Source organism: Bombyx mori, chromosome 1, assembly GCF_030269925.1.
Source record: "Bombyx mori chromosome 1, ASM3026992v2".
In the NCBI taxonomy this organism is placed as follows: domain Eukaryota; kingdom Metazoa; phylum Arthropoda; class Insecta; order Lepidoptera; family Bombycidae; genus Bombyx; species Bombyx mori.
Genome location: NC_085107.1, coordinates 16630890 through 16653073, shown reverse-complemented (window position 1 = coordinate 16653073; position 22184 = coordinate 16630890). Strand labels below are relative to the sequence as shown.

The 22184-nt window shown below is 36.4% G+C and overlaps 2 protein-coding genes across 22 annotated transcripts in view; one reads left to right on the top strand and one right to left on the bottom strand.

Annotated features, from left to right (window-relative positions):
* LOC101744007 (coiled-coil domain-containing protein CG32809) overlaps nt 1–22184 on the top strand; it is a 305604-nt gene that overhangs the window by 208629 nt on the left and 74791 nt on the right. The gene's annotated exons all lie outside the window — the stretch shown is intronic.
* LOC101736996 (uncharacterized) overlaps nt 1–22184 on the bottom strand; it is a 60498-nt gene that overhangs the window by 7146 nt on the left and 31168 nt on the right. For both annotated transcript variants that reach the window (XM_038010816.2, XM_004933116.4), the window contains 3 exons: nt 16110–16243; nt 14594–14844; nt 6846–6966 (listed from right to left, as the gene is read on the bottom strand). In XM_038010816.2, coding sequence (XP_037866744.1) covers nt 6846–6966; nt 14594–14844; nt 16110–16243 — 506 coding nt within the window. The remainder of the gene's footprint in view (nt 1–6845; nt 6967–14593; nt 14845–16109; nt 16244–22184) is intronic.

Here is a 22184-nt window from a genome sequence, read left to right as displayed (position 1 = left end):
CCAGCCGGTTAATTATGAATTGAGAGACAAACACACATAAATATATTGGTTACGTTTTTACAGCTTATTTCGTGGCCAAATTAAAACAACTTTCACAATGTTGGCGCCGTGTAGTTTTGGGTAAGATATGTGTTACTATTTCTTAACCAGCAATGGGATTGGCGTTGAAATTCAAAGGACCACCATAAATTTAAGTCAGCGTATATATGTACTGTCAGTGGAAGCTACTTGCAATGTTTTTTTAAATTAAAATATGAGAAAATGTTTTGCTCTTGTTTTAGTAGAAAGACTTATTTTCCTTGTTGATAAAACTAGGCTTGCATAGAGCCAATTAAGCAAAATGAAATAAAATACATATTATGCACATTTATAACATGTATACGTTATTAAATTTTATATTGGTTATGTTCGAAACCGCTGAGATCACATTATTGCATGTTGCATATTTAGATGTCATAACTAAAAAAAGATATTCAGGTCTTGGTGGACAGTCATCTTATCTTATCAACTTATCTCAAGGTGGATGGCGCATTTACGTTGTAGATGTCTATGGACTCCAGTAACCGCTTAACACCAGGTGGGCTGTAAGCTCGTCCACCCATCTAAGCAATAAATAAAAAAAGTCATATTCAGGCTAATATTAAAATTACCAACATTCATTCTAAAGGTAAAATACAATTGCATATTACAAAAAATAACAAATTCATAACTCAGCCAGTAACATTCTATTATGTATATAATCCAAAAAAATACTACGGCATAATTAGAGCTTACATAATATCGATTATGCTATTGCTATTATTGTTTACACAACGATGTTATTGAATAATCAAATTTTAGGACGTTGTTTTAATTTTAGTAATAAACAGCTACTTAGGTAATTTGTACGTAGGAAATACGTACATAATAATGAGTAATTGACAAGCAATCTGTAAGCAAAACAATTGATAACTGCTTAAAAAATACTTAATTAAGAAATTGGATTTCAAATAATACGTAATATTTTTTTTGTCACAAATTATGCAAATCTCATTAAATTCTTTAACTTAATTTAACTTATATATTTCATTCCACCAAAACTCAATCGTGGTTAAATTAAGCGCTTTAAGATATTATACGCTATTTCTTATTAATCAAATTTGACGATAAGTAAAATCAACACCGCGCTATGACAAAAACTCGCTCAGATCGATTTAGAAATTATGTAATGATCTTTTTTACACATCTCTAGATAACAAATAAAAATATAATTTGTTAGAAAATATATTTTTAGGACTTTTTAACAGTCGATCTGATACAATATATAAGGAAAAAAAATCGATATTTAATATACCCGTAATACATCAAGATACTAAAATATAATTTTCAGTTGATTATAAAATGAGTGAACAATTCCATAAACAAACTCATCAACTCATATGGAATGGTTCTCGATGTAATTAGGTCAACAAGTTTCATTGAATAGCCTGCGCAGAAATAGTTCAAATCATTCCACATTTATAAACAACCAATGGACGATAAATTATATAGTTGTTTGCCAGACAACGATAATATAAATTTCAAGAAACGTTAATACAATACCAATAAGTAATTGCATAACTCATGATATTGGAATTAAAATTATAATTCATAATTAGTCGTCCGTATCCCCGAAAAGTCTTAAAGGATAATTTAATAGATAACAAATTTAGCAGCGCTATTTAGCACTCAAAAGTCAAAGTCGGAGTGCACAATCGGTGGTCACATAACCATTCGAACCGGAACGAATAAGTAAAACTAAAAAAAGATGCATTTGTCATGCTAAATAAACATTTCTAAAGGCACGTAGATATAACAGCCTAGAATTCCGAACCAAAAGCAATAGAAATCGCTTCATACACGACAATTACTATTCAACTGACATACGAATAAATGATTCAGGAGTATATACGAGAACATGTATAAAAACCATTGTTCACTCGTGTTTGTAATTACATTATACACACGTTCGACGACTTTCTACGAGACACGGGCCTTGATTTAGATTATTCTCTTTTTAAATGACATTACTGCATATTGGCATACCAAGGCCGACCTCTCTCTGATGCAACACGATCCAGATCATAAATTATTGAGATTTTATAATGGGAATATACCTAATTAGTTGCAAACGTATAAAGTTTTTACGTAACTATAGTTATCGCGAATTAATAATAGGTTATTGATTGTACGGTTGTCGAGGTAACTGAAAAATAATATCTATATTTCCTATTTCAACTCGCTTTTATTAGTTTGGTATGTGTGTAATGGAATTCGAGATTTTTACCCTGGTCAAAACCTCGGATTAATTGGAAACTTGGCACACTTATCAAGGACCGATGATATTATAATAAATTAATGAAATCGTCCGATTATCCTGATCAGGATCTTTGGGATTAACCCTGAAAACATGGTAGTGTCTTGTGCCACGTACTAAGGCTTCAGCTGCCATTCTTGGGTATGATGGCCCTATCTTTTAACTATGATATTATCATCATAACACAAATAAAAAATTAAAGAATTTAGTCTTTGTTAAACAAATAATTAGAGTGATTAAGAGAATAATAAAACGTATTATCGTTTTTTTTTCCTACCTAAGCTGATGGTGGTCAAATATCAGCGTCACCGGGCGAGTACATGAGCCCACGGTGTTCAAACCTGACGCTGTTGCTAACACGAACCTTAACAAGAGCCGTGCTTCGTAAAATCTACCACCGGATCGGAAACGCGACCCACTGAGAAGATCCGGCGAGAGACTTAGTGGGCTGCGTCTGTGGGTTAATTTACTCGCCGAGCTCTTCATCGCAAGCGACGTGCTCGACGAGAACAATGACCGGACTTTATCGTACTAACTTTACTAACGTACTACGTAAACTTTACTCTTTGAGAAGTAAAAATAAATGAATTAATTAAAGTCCCTATGTCAACCTCTTCGTTTTAAGATGAGCTTTTTCTGATTATGAATCCCGGTAACCGACGTTAATTAATTAATCCATTTTTGTTTGGATTCACGTTCAATGAAATGTTGATGTTTGATTTTGTAGATCAAAGAGAAACATGGACCCGTTTTTAGCAATAACCAAAGACCAGTTACACCATACCCGGAAATACGCTAGAGTCCTAATTTCTACGTAAAATTGCTTCCATACAAAAGTTTTAGTTTCACAACAGAAATAACGAATCCAATGATATTATAACAAAATATATATGTGCTCTGAGGAATTATTCGAGATGATACCGGCATCTCGTTTTTACCACCGCACCGCCCGCCACCGGCGGAGTAGAGTTCATCCATACTACCTGGAGCCACTGCGGTCATCCACAGTGCGCTTCCAGAGATCTTTTTTGCCACGCGCCATCCGGCTATGGAATGAGCTCCCCTCCACGGTGTTTCCCAAGCGCTATGACATGTCCTTCTTCAAACGAGGCTTATGGAGAGTATTAAGCGGTAGGCAGCGGCTTGGCTCTGCCCCTGGCATTGCTAAAGTCCATGAGCGACGGTAACCACTCACCATCAGATGGGCCGTATGCTCGTCATACAAGGGCAACAAAAAAAAAAAACAATTATTATACTAGGTACATAGGTGAAAGAGCTCACGGACCACCTTGTTTTTATTTGTTATTGGGGTTCGTAGATATCACATAGTGAATGCCGCCACTCAGTTAAGACGTAAAGACGAAATCTCATTTTTTGCTGATCGCATGACTTCTTCGGGTTAGAAATAGGCAGCACCTTAGAGACTATCGTTGCGTATTCACGATTCACACGTTGAAGTTACCGATCGTGAAACGTCAATGCAAATTAATTTATGAGCTAATTAATTTAGTTCCTGATAAATACTTCAATTACCGGTGCTGACGTGTGTATGTTAATTATGAGTGGCGCTTACAATTATCTATATATTAATACATGAAGCAAAAATTTTGTATCCCTTTTTACGAAAATTGCGCGGACGGAGGAGTATGAAATTGTCCACACTTATAGAGAATATAGAGAAGAAGTGCACAATGCTAATATTTTTTTAAAATAATGCATAAAAGATACATTAAATCAATAAAGAAAACATTAGACACACGACATACCATGTATTTAACGCACACACGTATGCATATTGCATACTATTTATTGTCAAACTTTTGTTTTTGACGTCTGTTGTCAAATTGAGAATAGATTAAATATTGTTTGTCTTTGTTATTATTTTTTATAGTGTAGTCTTGGCGAAATTTGTGATTATAGAAGTATAAAATACAATCATAATAGTGTACAAACTTACAATTCCAATTAATTATAGTCGAATTTCGACTACTGCGGGACCTCTAGTTCTATTAATTATATTATTCTAAATATTTGTGTCTGAAAAACTATTTAACACTTAGATAAATCACTCTATAATACTCTATTGTGCTATTATAATTTTCCAACGAAACTTAACTTACAAGTATTAGATATTCTAGAAGCAATACTGAGAAATATGCATTTTTCTTTTCAATGTTAAATATCGTTTTTGTTATTAGATTTCCTTTTCGTTATTGCCATATAATCTATATATTAATACGTGAAGCAAAAACTTTGTATCCCTTTTTACGAAAATTGCGTGGACGGAGGAGTATGAAATTTTCCACACTTATAGAGAATATAGAGAAGAGATGCACAACGCTAATATTTAAAAAAAAAATGGATAAAAGATACATTAAATCAATAAAGAAAACATTAGACACACGACATACCATGTATTTGACGCACACACGCATCCATACTATTTACTGTCAAACTTTTGTTCTTGACGTCTGTTGTCAAATAGATTAAATATTGTTTATCTTTGTTAATATTTTTCATAGTGTAGTCTTGGCGAAATTTGTGATTATAGAAGTATAAAATACAATCATAATGATGTACAAACGTACTATTCCAATTAATTATAGTCGAATTTCGACTACTGCGGGACCTCTAGTCCACATAAATTTGACAGCAGATGAGAAGTTATTAGCGCCTTTAAAAAGTAGATTGAGGGTTGGCTGGCTGTCCATGAGTGAAAATAGTTTTAATAAGTATTTTATTTGATAGGCATTTTTAAGCAAGTGCGTGGCGGGAAATATTCAAAATGATAATCTGACTATAATTCAGTAGGTATACCATATTTTGTATTTGACATTAACGAATCTTTGTATATTTCCCATTTATGACGTACAATAGATTCCGTTTTTATCGAGTATAAACGTTTACATTTCCCTTTTGTACGACTTCTTTTTTTTTCGTATTGTATCGAACGTATTTTTCGGGGAAACTCAGCTAGTATTGACCTTGTATGTGTATATAAATGCTTAGTAACAAATATCTACATATATAAAAATGAATTGTTGTTCGTTAGTCTCGCTAAAACTCGAGAACGGCTGGACCAATTTGGCTAATTTTGGTCTTGAATTATCTATGGAAGTCCAGAGAAGGTTCAAAAGGTAGATAAATTTGAAAATGCTCGGAATTATTAATAATGTAATATATTAATAATATATTAATACGATATACTTCTTCTTCTTCTTCTTAATAATATATTAATATATTAATTATTAAATAAAAATAACAATTTTGTTTTTCCTTTGAGGTGTCTCCCGTCGGACGGATTCCTTTTTTTGTTTTAAGTTTATTTTATACAAAAGTTTAGGTCTTTTATTTATCGATTGAGGCACTATGAAGTCTGCCGGGTCAGCTAGTTCTCAATAAATCTAATGTCGTATATCGTAAGTGAGCTAAACATCCGAAAAAGGCTATCTGACGTCTGGCTCTAACGTGTTATGAACTTCTTCGGACACATCATGCGATCTCCCAGACATGAATTAGAGAAGCTCATAATTGCGGGTCGCATACAGGGCAAGCGCGCCGTGGATAGAACACCAGCTAGATGGTCAGATCTGGTAAAAGAAGGGTTTTGGTGGTATACCATGCGATCTATTACACCCATGATCGAACACTATGCAGAAAGTCGCGATCTTCGGCATAGAGGGAACGATGAAGAAGAAGTAGATCGTATTTTTTTTTGTACATGAGAATATCTCCGGATCCCTTGTCCTTAATCTTGATAGTGTCTATCTATATTTTTCTAAATTATTGAGTTATTATTAATGATATTAATCAATTATTGTATACTGGTTCTGAGACGTATTGTGAGTCCACTACTCTGCTTATTTCAGTTGCGAAGCAGTCTTAGGGCAAGTGGCTTCATTCGCGACGAGTGAGATTGTGAGGCCTATACGTTAACGTTACGGTAACAATGTAACAATCGGTCATGAGATCGTTCACTCTTCTGAATAATACGACAATATAAATTTATAGGTACATAAGCTAGGCAACGACAAAAGAGCTTAGTACAATTTTCTCCATAATTTTTTTAGTACCAAATTTATGGTTCTTAATGAAATAAAAAAGAAACCATTGAAAATAGTGTTTTTTTACTAAACAATAGAATATCCATAACGTAACATAAAAAAAGAATATCAATAATGTTATACAAAAAACGAATCTAAGGCATGAGATGTCAGTAGCTATGATTTAGCGAATTTCGATAATTTTACGAACACTAGCGTAAGGAAATAAATACATATTACACATTTAATTAATTCGTCTGTTTGAAATGTATGTGAAATTTAAGAAAAACATATTTTTGGGGACAGTTTTTTTATTTTTTTGTTCTGACCAGACACGAGGCTTGACCGTAACAGATAAACCCTTAAAATTGTCATGCATTGCTTGCATTTGTTGCATATGGTTCGTGACATACTTATTCCTAGTAATGCAAAAAGAAAAATTAAATTTGTTAAAAATATTAACTTACCTATTGAGCTTCAAAGGATAGTTGAGCCTGAAGAAAGTTTGTCCGTGAACCGCCATGCTGAAGTAGCTGGCTTCTTTGGTATTGGAGACCCAGAAAGATATTTCTTTTGGGTTATCATCAACTGTGAACAAAGTCAATTTTTAATATGACTAACTATGTTTTTACTGCTTACTGCGTCCCCACGATGCTCTAAGAAAGCTTAGCAAGGAAGAAACAAAAGATATGTGAGTCGACTACTAGGCTGCACTAAAAGTATCGGGAATGGAATATTTCCACTGTTCCTGTCATATTAAAATCTTTTTAATTGAAAAATCCTTGGTTTTAAAAATCGAATACCATTTATTTATTTAAAAAAAGATTCTCGGTCTTGTCACGAGGTTTTGTCAAACTTGTTTAGTCGTTGAGAAAATGGAATTGACTCGAGAAAATTCAAGAGCGATGATTTATTATGACTTTCGAAGTGGTTTAACACAAAAACAGTGTGTTGACCGGATGATTTCTGCATTTGGTGATGAAGCCCCATCCAAAACCACAATTTATCGCTGGTTTGCTGAGTTTCAACGTGGACGTGTCAAGCTCAGTGATGATCCCCGTCAAGGTCGTCCAAAAACTGCAGTCACCCAAGAAAACGTTGATGCTGTGCGTAAGCTGATTGAGGAAGATCGACATGTGACATACCGCGAAATTCAGGCAACTTTAGACATTGGCATGAGTCAAATACAAATAATCTTGCATGAACAATTAGGTGTAAAAAAGTTGTTTTCCCGATGGATACCGCATTAGCTCTGTGAAGAGCAAAAAGCGGTTCGCGTTACTTGGTGCGTCAGAACTCTCGAAAGATTCCACGCCGGATCCTCAAATGCTGTATACAACATTGTATCAGGTGACGAGTCCTGGATATACGCGTACGAACCCGAAACAAAAAACCAGTCACGAGTTTGGGTGTTCGAAAATGAGTTAAAGCCAACAAAAATTGTTCGTTCACGGAGTGTTGCAAAAAAAATGGTGGCCACGTTTGTCTCCAAAACCGGCCATGTTACGACTATTCCTCTTGAGGGACAAAGAACGGTTAATGCAGAATAGTATGCTAGCATTTGTTTGCCACAGGTCGTTTCTGAACTCCGTAAAGAGAACTGCAACCGCCGCATCATCCTCCATCACGACAATGCGAGTTCTCACACCACGCACAGAACAAAAGAGTTTTTAGAGCAAGAAAACATAGAATTATTAGACCATCCGCCGTACATCCCCGACCTAAGCCCTAATGATTTCTATACTTTCCCTAAAATAAAGAATAAATTGCGTGGACAGAGATTTTCATCACCTGAAGAAGCTGTGGACGCCTACAAAACGGCCATTTTGGAGACCCCAACTTCCGAATGAAATGGTTGCTTCAATGATTGGTTCCATCGTATGAAAAAATGTGTCAAATTTCGCGGAGAATACTTCGAAAAGCAATAAATACATTTTTAAATAGTAATGTTGTGTCACTTCGTTAATTCCCGAAATTTTCAGTGCCGCCCTCGTAGTATCAAAGCCGGCAATGTGACTTTTGGACAATTACTGGTAAATCAGAAAAACGAATTATTGACTTTGTATTCCATTGGCAGTCACAAAACTCTTCTGAACGACATCTTAGATAAATAACAGGTTAAGTATTAACCTTTATTTAATGCAGGTTTTGAACCGTATTCTTTGAAGGAGACAATTATATTCAAATCAATCTGTATTGACATATCAATAACATTTTTTTGTCCAAATGCACAGATTGCCACCTTTGATAATAGACGACTCATGTGCAATGTGAATGTATACAAATCCTTTAATCGTATCAAACGCCTATAAAACACATTATTGATTTACAATAAATACGCCACCCATATAATTTAAACGAACATTAGACGTGTGTTTGTAGATAAATATTCTGTGTACAATACATTTGTGATACTAAAACGTGTATAAGTCACAGCTGAAAGTCATTTAGGATTTACAATAACGCGACAAACGAATGGAAAACACTTAAGACCAGGTGCGCACAATTTATAAAGTGTCAGAACAGACTAGCAAAAAATCGAACTGCACTGCACTGATGGCGATCCGAGCTTTTTAATAGCAAACAAATCAAGACTTTCATATATTTTATCGTAATAACAAAACTGATTCGATAAATATATTTTTTAATTGCTTATGTGGTCAGACCAGCTGAAGGTTAAGTGGTTACCGGAGCCCATAGACATCTACAACGTAATTGCCGCCGTCCACCTCGAAACATGAATTCTAATATCTCTGTTGAGACAGTACAACGGCTGCCCCACCCTTCAAACTGAAACGCATTACTTAATTATACGATTTACGTTGTATTTCGTTTACATAACAAAATTTAGTCCTATAAATGTTGTTTTTAACTTTAATCCAGTCGTTTTTATTTGAATTTTGGACAACAAAACCGTTGTTTTCGTATTCCCTTACTAATGCAGTTTATATTGTCTGTGGTAGTATAATAGATTTTCTAGACCCGGCAATAAGTCTCAATTACAGTTATTTAAAAATTCAAACGAATTGTTAAGCGTTCAATGTGAACACACAACTTTTCTTATCTATATATATAAAAATGAATTGCTGTTCGTTAGTCTCGCTAAAACTCGAGAGCGGCTGAACCGATTTGGCTAATTTTGGTCTTAAATTATTTGTGGAAATCCAGAGAAGGTTTAAAAGGTAGATAAATATGAAAATTCTCGGAATTAAATAAAAATAACAATTTTGTTTTCCTTTAATGTGTCCCCCGTCGGACAGATTCCTTTTGTTTGTTTTAAGTTTATTTTATGCAAAAGCTCAGGTCTTTTATTTATCGATTGAGGCACTACGAAGTCTGCCGGGTCAGATAGTTGTTCGTATAATTATTATTTACTTTAAGCGTTTAGAAAAAAATCTATAGCAACATGGTCCAAGGAAACGTTAATATTTGTATTAAATTCGCAGTTGCTTGCTGGAGAGGTGGTTCGTTTACTGAACACCGAACTCAACAAGTCCTGATCGGTATTATGCAATGTAGATCACGCTTTATGTGGCAACCTCTCAAACATGATACGTTTATAGGTCAAAAATGTTGTAAGACTAGTAGACGTATGAACAAGGCGTGGATTTAATCCAAATCGTTAATCACTTTGGTTAGGTTTCATTTTTCGTTGTACGTAAAATTTGTAAAGTCGAGTAGATGATTATAATTATAATAAGATTATTTGTTATTAAATAAAGGAATAATAAGAAATTTAATTATTGGGATGCAATTCTATTTTTAGAATTATAATGGAATGCTTAGAAAAAAATTGCATAATAAATAATTGACGCATACACCACTATTACGTTTATTAAATGATAAAATATAAATTGATTCGGTAATTGAATTAATCCGTTTCTGTGTATTACTTTCACTCAAACATGATTGATAGATTAAGAAACAACTGTCATCTACCTGAATAGGATCTGAATCTTTTCGTGCAGTTTTGATTTTTAAGATGCGATTAAACTAGCCTTTCGTTAATTTAATTTAAAATAAAAATTTATATATTTAAAATAAAAATTTCATGTTTTCTATCGTGCGACCACGTTGCGAGGAAAAAAGGTGACAATCTCGAAAAACTTCTCATCGCCGGCAAAATGGAAGGAAAGAGGCCTAGCGGGCGTAGTCCCATGCGCTGGTCCGATCAGATTAAGACGACTTTGGAATCCAGCATCAACGTTGCTATCCACTGCGTGGAGGACAGGAGTGAATGGAGGAACATAGTCCTAACAAAAGTGCTCCGTAAAGGTCACGACCCTCAGCACTGAGGAATACGACGCACGGAGGAGGAGGATCGTGCGACCATAACGTGATCACTAAAATGTATCATTAAATTAATATTTACTAGAAGTAGGACTTATTAAGAGTCGTCATGAACCCAGTGGAGCTTAAGGTCATCTATCAATTTATTGAAAAAAAAACCTAAACCTAACGTCAATGCAAATTAGCCTTTAGCCTCTTTAAATAGTCGTATAAAATACAATACACTACAGAATTTAATACATAGAAATATATAGATTGAAATCGATAAATATTCTTTATTTCCAAACAAAAAAATCACATGCGACCGAAATAAAAAGAAAAAAAGAAAAAAAAAATCTTTAGAACATCTGTACGAATCTTCCAAGAAATTCTAATGGCGTGAAATCTATGTTGGGTCAAAGGAATACGAAGTACGCTTTTACGAACACGTGTAATCGAACTCATTACATGTTTCTGGAGTGAGTCGTTAATAAAATACGGAAAGTCATTTTATGAGTCATTACCACAAGGTCATTTGCTCCAAATGTTTTAGGACTCCAGCTGATCGCGACTTTCATTAATATTTGTGATTGTGACGTCAATTGACGAAAGATGTGATTATCTATATTATTTTTTAAATTGTCTTGGTAGCATTGTATCCCGATAATAATTTTATAGATTATTAATAAACCATTGAAAATATTGCTTGAAAGCTTACCTTTAAATTCAGCAATAAAAATTTATTAATATTAGGCCGAACTCTTTTAGAATACGACACTATAAAATGAGGAAGATTTATTTATACTTCTCCCCCGGCTCTGGAGACCCATCTAGCGCTCTTCGCCGATGACACGGCTATCTACTCTACTCGTGTAGGAAGAAGTCGCTATTGCATCGGCAACTGCTAATAGGTGCGTTAACACATCCGCCATAAGCTCCATCACTCTCTTTTGCCAGCCCATACCGTGGGCCTCGAAGATCAAATATCTAGGCGTCACCCTCGACAAAGGGATGACTTTCCGACCTCACATCACAACGATACGCAACCGTGCCGTATAGGATGCCTCCATATTAGGACGCCTCTATCCAATAATTTGCAAGCGAAGTAAATTGTCCCTTCGTAATAAGGTGATACTCTACAAATATTGCACACGCCCCGTCATGACCTATGCAAGCGTAGCGTTCGCTCACGCGGCTCGCACCAGCTTGAAACCCCTAAGTCATTCAATCCCGTTTTTGTAGGATAGCCGTCGGAGCCCCACGGTTCCTAAAGAACGTGGATCCATGATGGCCTGGAGCTTGACTCAATCAGTAAGTACGGTTCTCTACAGTCGGCTTCATTGCGCCACTTTGAGAAGGCGGCACGACATGAAAACTCTCTTGTCGTGACCGCCGGTAATTACATACCCGATCCTGTGGACCGAATGGTAAACAGTCGACGTCACCTAAGCACGTAATTACGGATCCTCTCGATGCATTAACGGTGCTTGTAGGTACCTCAACCACCGGTCACCGTCCGCGCCGAATCCGTTGCTTGCGACGAAGGGCTCGACGAGTAAATTACCCCATAGACAGCCCACTGAGTTTCTCGCCGGATCTTCTCAGTGGGTCGCGTTTCCGATCCGGCGGTAGATTCGGTGAAGCACTGCTCTTGCTAAGGTCAGTGCTAGCAACTCCCCCGGCTTGAGCTCAGTGAGCTCACACACTAGCTCGGTGAATCTAGAATAGCCCCTTGAGGTTACTAGAATAGGAAGGGGAAAAAAAGAATGTTTTCTATGATTTTACAGTTGTCGTCGTCAAAGGCCACTGTCGTTTACTTTTTTAATTTTTTTCTTTAAACCTATAAGACTATCTGAATCTTTACTTAACTATTTAATCTATTAAAATAAAAAAGTAAGTAGTCCTGAAGTTACAATCGCTAGGCATTGTTTAGTTCCACAATTTTTTACACGTTTTATTTCACAATTGATGTTCTAAAACATAATAGATCGTCAGTTATTTCAAATTATGAAAATTTATTATCGAAAACTACATCAAACTAATATTAGCGTATGATCAAAGCCGTATAAAGCTAAGATTCGCAAGCTTAATACAGTTCGTAATGTAGCATAAGTGAAGCGCAAAACTAATTTAAAAGTATTATGCTAAAATAAAGCTTTGCAACATGCGAGGATCACTTAAAGTACTGACTTAGTAAAAGCTTTCTGTAAACACACATCTGAAATGCCTGTACTAGCGAAACTAACTTATTTATTCCATAACGTATTTGATTTTAAGAGCTAATTTTTTTTAGTGCCTTTTAAAACGTAATGCAATTAACGAACTGTTTGAACGAGCAGATAATGTTTTTTAAAGCTTTAATAGCGCTTCGAGTAAATCGCGATTGTAACCGTTGCTCATAGTATAATTTACATGTTCTTTTTTGTCGAAAAAATTATGATTTTTTTTTTTAAATATGGTTACTCATGACTGCTTCGTGGTAGAAATAACCACGAAAGATATACGTACGTAATTGCGAGTTTGTTTTTAATTACGCGATGTTATTCTTTAATTATGGAAATTGTTTGGGAAAACATGCTAATTACGTATTACGTTAGAAAAACGTTTGCCTTCATGATCGCATCTCTGGTCGCGAATGGACCAAGCAAGATGATCTATAAAATAGGTCACACCCAAAAATATTCGGATATCAGATTGTGCGATATTCAAAATACAGCTGAAATTAACCACAATATTTGATTTAAAAATACTAATTATTAATTATGGATCACCGCTGTTTTAAACGTGACAGTGTTCGCGACCAAACGCAACCTGTGGTGAGGTGCATGAAAAATCTTCTCACAATACGCGTCATGATCCTCTCTTTGTACTACGCTCTCAAACATACTGAATATCGAAAGCTTCAGTAAAAATCGAAGCTTTATACTGTATATAGCGCGTGGTTTAGTCAAAATTCTACAAAAGGATATTCTTGAGGGCCTATTTTTTATTATATTATGATTTAGTTGTATCAAAATAAATAGTAACTGTATCACATTATCTATATATTAATAGGTCCGTGAAGCAAAAACTTTGTCTCCCTTTTTACGTAAATTGCGCGGACGGAGGAGTATGAAATTTTCCACACTTATAGAGACTATAGAGAAGAAGTGCACAATGCTAATTTTTTTTTTAAAATAATGCGTAAAAAATACATTAAATCAATAAAGAAAACATTACACACACTACATACCATGTATTTGACGCACACACGCATGCATACTATTTGTTGTCAAACTTTTGTTCTTGACGTTTGTGGTCCAATTGAGAATAGATTAAATATTGTTTGTCTTTATTAATATTTTTTTATAGTTGGCGAAATTTGTGATTATAGAACTATGAAATACAATCATAATAGTGTACAAACTTATAATTCCAATTAATTATAGTCGAATTTCGACTACTGCGGGACCTCTAGTTTAATAATAATTGGCGACTTATACAGAGATAATATTTACAAGTAATCCTTCACCAACTCGTTTCCCACGCTTATAAATCTAGGTTGCATTACAAAATCAATTATGAAATTATCAATTCCATGTTACCAGCTAATTCCGTACAAAAGGCCTGTGCTCCGTAATGTTTAGGATTGTGGATCACGTTCTCTGAAGCTTAAAGCTTGTTTCTCATTGGCGGCAAAATACTGTATTTAGAACACGCGGAATTGTTGTCAGCTGGCGCGAATACCACACGTCCTGCTTACTTCTGTCGTTAAACAATAAAGCCTACCGGTTTGAAAGGTGGGAAAGCTTTTATATTTCACAAATGCGATTTCGACCTCATACCTCAAGATGGGCGGTGGCATTCTCTTTGTAATATCTCTAACGTGGTGGTTGCTTCTTATTAGTTCATTTGCAATCACCTCAACCTTCGAATTAATATATAATCGTAATTTTATTTTACTCACCAGCATATGAGAAAAGTGGATGATCAGTAGAGTGGTTATGGAACTTCATCCACAAGCACATCGTAAACTCCTTGAGGTCTGGCAGGTTGCTCTCGTATTCTACGTACTGGAAGTACAACTCCTGATTCAGCGATGCCTTGTACACGCTGCATGCGTCAGACATTGGTGCGGCAGAACTGAGTAGATTCACTTTGTTGTTCGCTACGTAGTTGCTGGAGATCGGTCTTCGATTGAGAATCTTCAATGATGGGCTAGAAAATTGTGGTATTTAAGTGATTTTTCAAACAGTTAGACAGGGAATTTATACTGTGCTGTTATGGGTCGCTTAATCCCTCTCCATCGAGACTATTGGGAAAATAGTTTATTTTTGGTGTTATGGAAAATTTTTGATTGATTTTTGCTAGGTTTTCTGTCTAAATTTTAAATCAACATACTTGGGAAAAACTATATTGTCCGTCTGTTTCTACTCAGTTATATTTGTACATAAATAACTTCTCTATATATATACATATTAGTTATAAATGGATACTAAAGATAAATACCATCATCATCTTGAAACATCGCGTCTCAATCAAATTGGAATTAAGCTTTGCGGCACTCGTGGGAATCAAATTCTCACCTATACAGACATTCGTATTTCGCTTATAATTTATCAGTTAATCTGGCTCGTCTCTGAAGTAATATTACGATGTTACGTGAAGCGAGCTCACGAGTGCTCATGGCCTCCTGTCTAATTAACAGTGTGTTTTAACATCGTAAATATTCTAGATTAATGTTATAATCCAACACAGTTTTCCCGCAGGCGGGTACCAATTTTTCTAATGAAATACGTACTTGACAAATGTTCACGATTGACTTCCACGGTGAAGGAATAACATCGTGTAATAAAAATGAAACCCGCAAAATTATAATTTGCGTAATTACTGGTGGTAGGACCTCTTGTGAGTACGCGTGGGTGGGTACCACCACCCTGCCTATTTATGCCGTGAAGCAGTAATGCGTTTCGGTTTGAAGGGTGGGGCAGCCGTTGTAACTACACTTGAGACCTTAGAACTTGTATCTCAAGGTTGTGATGTCTCAGTAACCACTTAGCACCAGGTGGGCTGTGAGCTCGTCCACCCATCTAAGCAATAAAAAAAAAACAGTCTCTTGTAGTTTGTGACCTAAAAACTTTTGTTTGCAAAAACGTTCGACATTAATGTTGTTTTAAATTTTATTTATTTACGTCTCTCAGTGGTTGATCCCCGATCGGTCGAAATGAACATGTGTACCGACTGTTTGTACGGCACTGATGTACTACACAAAGCCTCTGTTATCTCGTAATCCTATAGAGCGTTCGGATGAAATTATTTTCATCCGTCATTATTGGGTTGACAAACAAATCCTAGTTTCGCATGTTATGGATCAAAGGTTTTTTGGCAAGTTAATATACCTTTTTTTTTTTTTATTCTGACCAAAGAACAGTTTTCGTATTTTGATTTGACTTATTGACTTTTTTGTTTATACGATCGTTTACCTGGAGTCCAAGGAACGTTCTGCTGATTTGTATGAAGAGTAGGTGATAGAAGATTCCGGCAGTATCGGCTGCCAGTCATCTTCTCTCGCTAAAGTGGCCCCGAAAAGAGCTAACAGCAGGAACACTCGCATTTTCTGTAGCAAAAAAAATAAAACGTTAATTGTACAAAAGTCGTAGTATGAAACTGTACACTCTTGTGAGTCCGCACGGGTAGGTATCACCACCCTGCCTATTACAGCCGTGAAGCAGTCATGCGTTTCGGTTTTAAGGGTGGGGCAACCGTTGTACTGTTTCAACTGAGATCTTAGAACTCATATCTGAAGGTGGATAGTGGCATTTACGTTGTACATATCTATGGGCTTCGGTAGCCACTTAACATCAGGTGGGTCGTGAGCTCGTCCACCCATCCTGGCAATAAAAATTTAAAAACTGTTAAATTTTATCTTTTAAACGATTTAAACGGTTCTGAGGATAGATCTCAAAGATCGCATACTACGAAGTATATAATACATAGTAAATGACACAAAATTAAAACTTTTGCTTCATGTCTCAATATGAGTTGTAGAATTCACGTTGTCATGTCTAAGAGATACAGCATCCACTCGGGAGCTGGAAAGCCGTGATCTTACTTGCCAATTTAGCAAAAAAATACGACCTGAACTAATTTGCTTTACCATGATAATATAATATATAGATGCAACTTTCATTTCCTTAGTATTCAGCAACGTCATCTGAGCATCAGTAAATGTTATTTGCACAAATAACAATATTTGTAAAAAGGCAACAATATTAACAACTATTATATTTAATGTTTATTAAAAACGAGCTCCATATTTGACGAAGAAAAAGTTTAACATTTATAAAAATACGTGTTAAGACTATTATTTTAGTTCCAAATTGCATTACAAGTACACACCGGTTCCTTTTGGAACTGACGCATCGAGATGAGTAAAATTATTTTATCATACTTTCTACAGATACATCCTGTGTCTTTACTAAATTAGAGGTATGTTTCCTTACATTACGGATTTCCATTCATTAAAAAAACAAGTGTATTAATCTACTCGTACAAGGGAAGGCCAGTAAAAGTTGTTACAGCAAACATGTCCGGCGATTTCTGACGAAGCTTGTTTCCTACGATCTTCATAATGTTTTATTTATTTAGCATTGCTTATATTGTAAAACTCTTTTTATTTATTTGATTCATTTAGTGTTGGCGATTCAATCTACTTTACATTTGAAATCAATAATTTAATTTAACGGCCGTCTGGTGTAGTGGTATGTGACATAGTCACTACACAAGGGGGTCGCGGGTTCGAATCCCGCCAAGGGAAGATATTTGTATGATAAATATAAATGTATTTTCCAGGGTTATGGACGTATGTTAAATATATGTATGTGTATAATCAAAATCTTACATTTATTTCCGTTATCTGGTACCTGTAACACAAGTTCTTTACGAACTTATCACGGGACCAGTTAACGTGGTGTGATTGTTAGTAAAATATTTATTATTATTTATTTATATTTATTTAAAATCTTATTAATTACATAATATTTTTTAAAAAATATATTAAAAATACAATTTTTAAAAAACACTATATAAAAATAGATTGCCGCTGATGGCGGTGTCTACGACACAAGCCACCAGTGGTTAGGACTCCAGAGTGAGAAACCTCCTCACAATGCGTGCAGTATCGAGGATAACTGCTTTCTGTATTAGGCCCTTAACCCAGCTGGATAACGAAAGTTTCTTAAGATGTTGATCGAAACTTTTCGCTATCAAGCCGTGTACCGATACAACTATTGGAACAATGATGGTTGAATCAACATGCCACATGGCGGTAGTCTCGTGGGCCAGGTCTAAATATTTTATTAATTTGTCCTTTTCTGCCTTCACGAGGTTCTCGTCATGAGGAATGGTGACATCAACCAACACTGCTCGACGCGCAGATCGATCTATTATCACAATATCAGGTTTATTGGCAACAATATACCTATCCGTGATAATAGATCGGTCCCAGTAGAGCGTAACATGACCATTATCAAGAACTGGTTGAGGTTGGTATTGGTAATAAGGTACAGCAGAATCAAGAAAACCATATTTCAGAGCAAGTTGTTGATGGATAATCCTAGCCACTTGGTTATGTCTATGCAAGTACTCGCCGTTAGCAAACCGAGAACAGCCAGAAACAATATGTCTAATAGACTCTCCCGGACGGTGGCATGCCCGACAAATGTCGACCGTCCCATCCTTTAGTATATATTTCCGGTAGTTGTTCGTCATGATAACTTCGTCCATAATTGCAAAGATAAAACCTTCAGTTTCCCCAAAGAGGTTACTGAATCTTAACCAGGCCACGGAAGCTAATTGGTCTACATCAGGCCCTGTGAGAGCCCGGTAGAACCTACCGTGTAACTCCTTGCTCCTCCATACGGTTATGCGATCTGAAATACCCTCTACCTTCAGCCTCTTCCAATTCCCGTTAGCTAAGGATAGCGGAGTTAGCCCCTTATCGACTGCAACGACATCCCGATACATATTCACGTTCATCTTAAGGAAATATTCCCTAAGGTTGTATATCTCTCGGTTATGTAGATCCTTGGCATTCAAAATACCACGACCCCCACATTTCCGAGGAATATACAACCTCATTACAGACGAACGTGGATGATGCATTCTGTATGCCGTTAACAATCGCCTGACTTTTCTGTCCAGTACGTCCAGCTCTGATTGCGTCCACCTTAGTATGCCAAAGGAATATGTTAACATAGGCATGACCCAACCATTAAACGCTCGGATTTTGTTTCCGCCTGATAAATGGCTTTTTAAGACCTTTATAAGACGACCAAAAAACCGATCTCTAAACGATTGTTTCATATCTGCGTCAACAATATTCAGCACTTCAAACATACCAAGGTACTTGTAAGTTTCCGATTCACAAAGAGACTTGAGGACCACACTATGGTTAAGTAGTAAGCAATCTGAGCTTACAACTTTACCTCTCTGTACATCTATGAACGCACATTTATCAACACCAAATTCCATCCCAATGGCTTTACTAAAACTGTCGGTTATTTTTAGTAAACTCATTAAGTCTGGTTTTTTGGAAGCAAATAATTTGAGATCATCCATGAACAAGAGATGTGATATAGCCTCAGCTCCTCTGCGAAGTCGGTAGCCTAGCGTTGAATCTTTAAGTAATGTACTTAAAGGATTAAGCGCCAAACAAAACCACAAAGGACTCAGACTGTCGCCCTGAAAGATACCCCGCTTAATCCTTATTAAATTCGGGGCAGCAGAAGAAGTCATCTGACCTGGTTGACTAAGAAACGTAGACCATTGACCCATGCATGAGCTAAGAAAGGAGCATAGTATGGGATTTATTTTATATAGCTCTAAAACTCTCATTAGCCATGTATGAGGCACAGAGTCATACGCTTTCTTATAATCAATCCAAGCCATATGAACGTTCCTCTTACCCCGCCGAACTTGTTGAGTAATGGTCATGTCAATGAGTAGCAAATCTTTTGTACCTCGAGACCCAGCCTTACATCCATTCTGATTAGGTGATAAAATGTTATTATTAAAAATGTGGTTTTGAATTTTGATTCTCAAAATGGATGTAAGTAGCTTATAGATGGTAGGTAAGCATGTAATTGGTCTGTAATTCTTGGGATCCGAGGTATTGCCAGATTTATAAATCAAATAAGTGATACCAGATGTCATGAAATCTGGGAGTGATCCCATCTCAAGGGCCTGTTGGAATTGAGCTGCCAGGCGTTCATGTGAACTTCGGATCCACTTGATCCAGTAACTGTGTAGTCCGTCCGGTCCCGGACTTTTCCAATTTGGCATCGAACGTACTGCACGAGAAACATCAATGGCGGATATTGTTATTGGATCCATCTCTTTATACGATTCACATTCCCGCCTGACAGTTTGTATCCATTCCCCTTCAGAGTGACCAATGGGTATCGACCAAATATTTTTCCAAAATGTTGACATGTCCTCTTCATTGACATTGTATGGGTCATTGGTCACTTGGGATTGAGACAACTCCCAGTTTCTGTATACACTTCTTTGATCTCTTTGGAAAACTCTATTCAAATGGTATCGCTCAGATCTTAGACGATACCGACGAATACGGCTTGCCCAAGCATAAACTTTTTGCTTCCAGAAGTCTATGCGCTCAATAATACAGGTCATGTATTCGTTTGAGCTTATTCCAGTTCCGGCAAAAGCCTGATCGACGAAACACATAACCCGTGGACGAGTATTTCCTTTCTGGAAGCACATAAGCTTTGCTATAAGAATCCTGGCCCTATCAATTCGCTTCTCAATTCTGCACTGCCATTGTGGTTTAGTAGGGGGTCGATAGGCTGTCTGGGTTAAATTTGGAGACTTAACCTCAGCTACACGACAAACCGCTACCGCACCGCAGTACAGAAGTGAGTGCGTATCAATTAGATCCGTACTTGATTCTAAATAGGGTTTTAGAATAGAGTCCAGGGCCCCTACAAGCGAAACATTACGTCTATGCATAGGCAAACGTGGTAATCGTGGTCTAGAGCAGGAGGAAACTAACCTATATTCTTGAATAGAATCCTCCAAAGCACTACTCAAACGCTCATAGTCCTGGTTACTTGCACAAACCTGTTCTTGAATTTCCTCATCGTGTTGTATTATTGGGGCGACGGTGTCAGTTACCACTTGGTTTTCTTGTGGTTCGATGGGAACAGGTAACGCTTCGTAGCGTAGTCGATCAAGAAGAGACTGGTCCAACAGCCTAAGCCGCTGGATAGCCCTCACCTGATCTGACAGTCGTTGTGTCGAAACATTCACGGTCGGGCACAATGTCTGAAACACAGAAAACATTTTTGAGCGATACGCAGAAAGGTTGGTTTCTCCCTCCGTAGCCTCATAGTACGCTCGCATGACATTCATATTTATATTTTCGTTCCAACGCATGCGAGAGCGCACTACACCACTGGTAGCGGGGACCGTAGACGGGGCATTTCGCCTCGTTGATCCCAAGCGTGCCAATGGTGGGCGGCCCCGGCGCACAGGTCTTGGCGGCGCAGGGGACGGCTGTGTTTCGTCGCTGGATAAATTTTCAATTCTCGTCGGACTTGGAGAGCCATCCGACGAACACGACGGAATACATGGTGATGTTCTTCGTGCGCCACAGGTCACCTGTCTACAGTGTCGACTTGGATTTTTCCTTAATGCAGTTGTCGTCGACATGGACGTGTCACATTGCAGTTTTCTTTAAATTCTTTATTTTCGTTTTTGCATCCAACTTTACACTTTCTCTTTTTGTTTTTATCATTTTTAAAATTTAATTATTTGTATTTTTTCTATAAATATTTGTAAAAATTTAGATAAAATTAAATAAATTTGAATTTTGCAATTTTTGACACGTCTGTTATTATTATTATTATTAATAATATAAATAAATGATCTATATGTTTAATATGACCGATTTGCTTGTATTTATTTTCAACTCTCATGCTCCCGTCACATTATAGAAATTCATTCATTGCTTTTGCAATAATACAAATCATTTTCAATGAAAACGTTTCATTAGGTTTTGTTCGAACGAACATAAAATCGAAATATTTTTATCGGTTTATATTACTTACAATACAATTTTTTTTTTTTGAATTTTCCATTTTTGAAAGCCAAAGAGGAAAATCCTCATCGCTTTCATTGTCAGTTAGTTTGGTCTAAGTTAAACGATTCATGCATTGGATATTGTGGTCTACTTCTTCAGATTTTACTCGACTCTGTTGTATTTTGCAACGGTTTTATTGCAAAGGCAATATAAAAGACACATGTATAAAGAGGTATTTCCCGGGAATGAAACAGCAATAGACAACTTTAGCGTAAACTGAAAATAAAATCCATTATTGCAAATTAATAAATGGTGTTCCATCGTTACTTAGTTTTTTTGTTTGTTGCTTAGATGGGTGGATGAGATCACAGCCCACCTGGTGTTAAGTGGTTACTGGAGCCTATAGACATCTACGGCGTAAATGCTCCACCCACCTTGAAATATAAGTTCTAAAGTC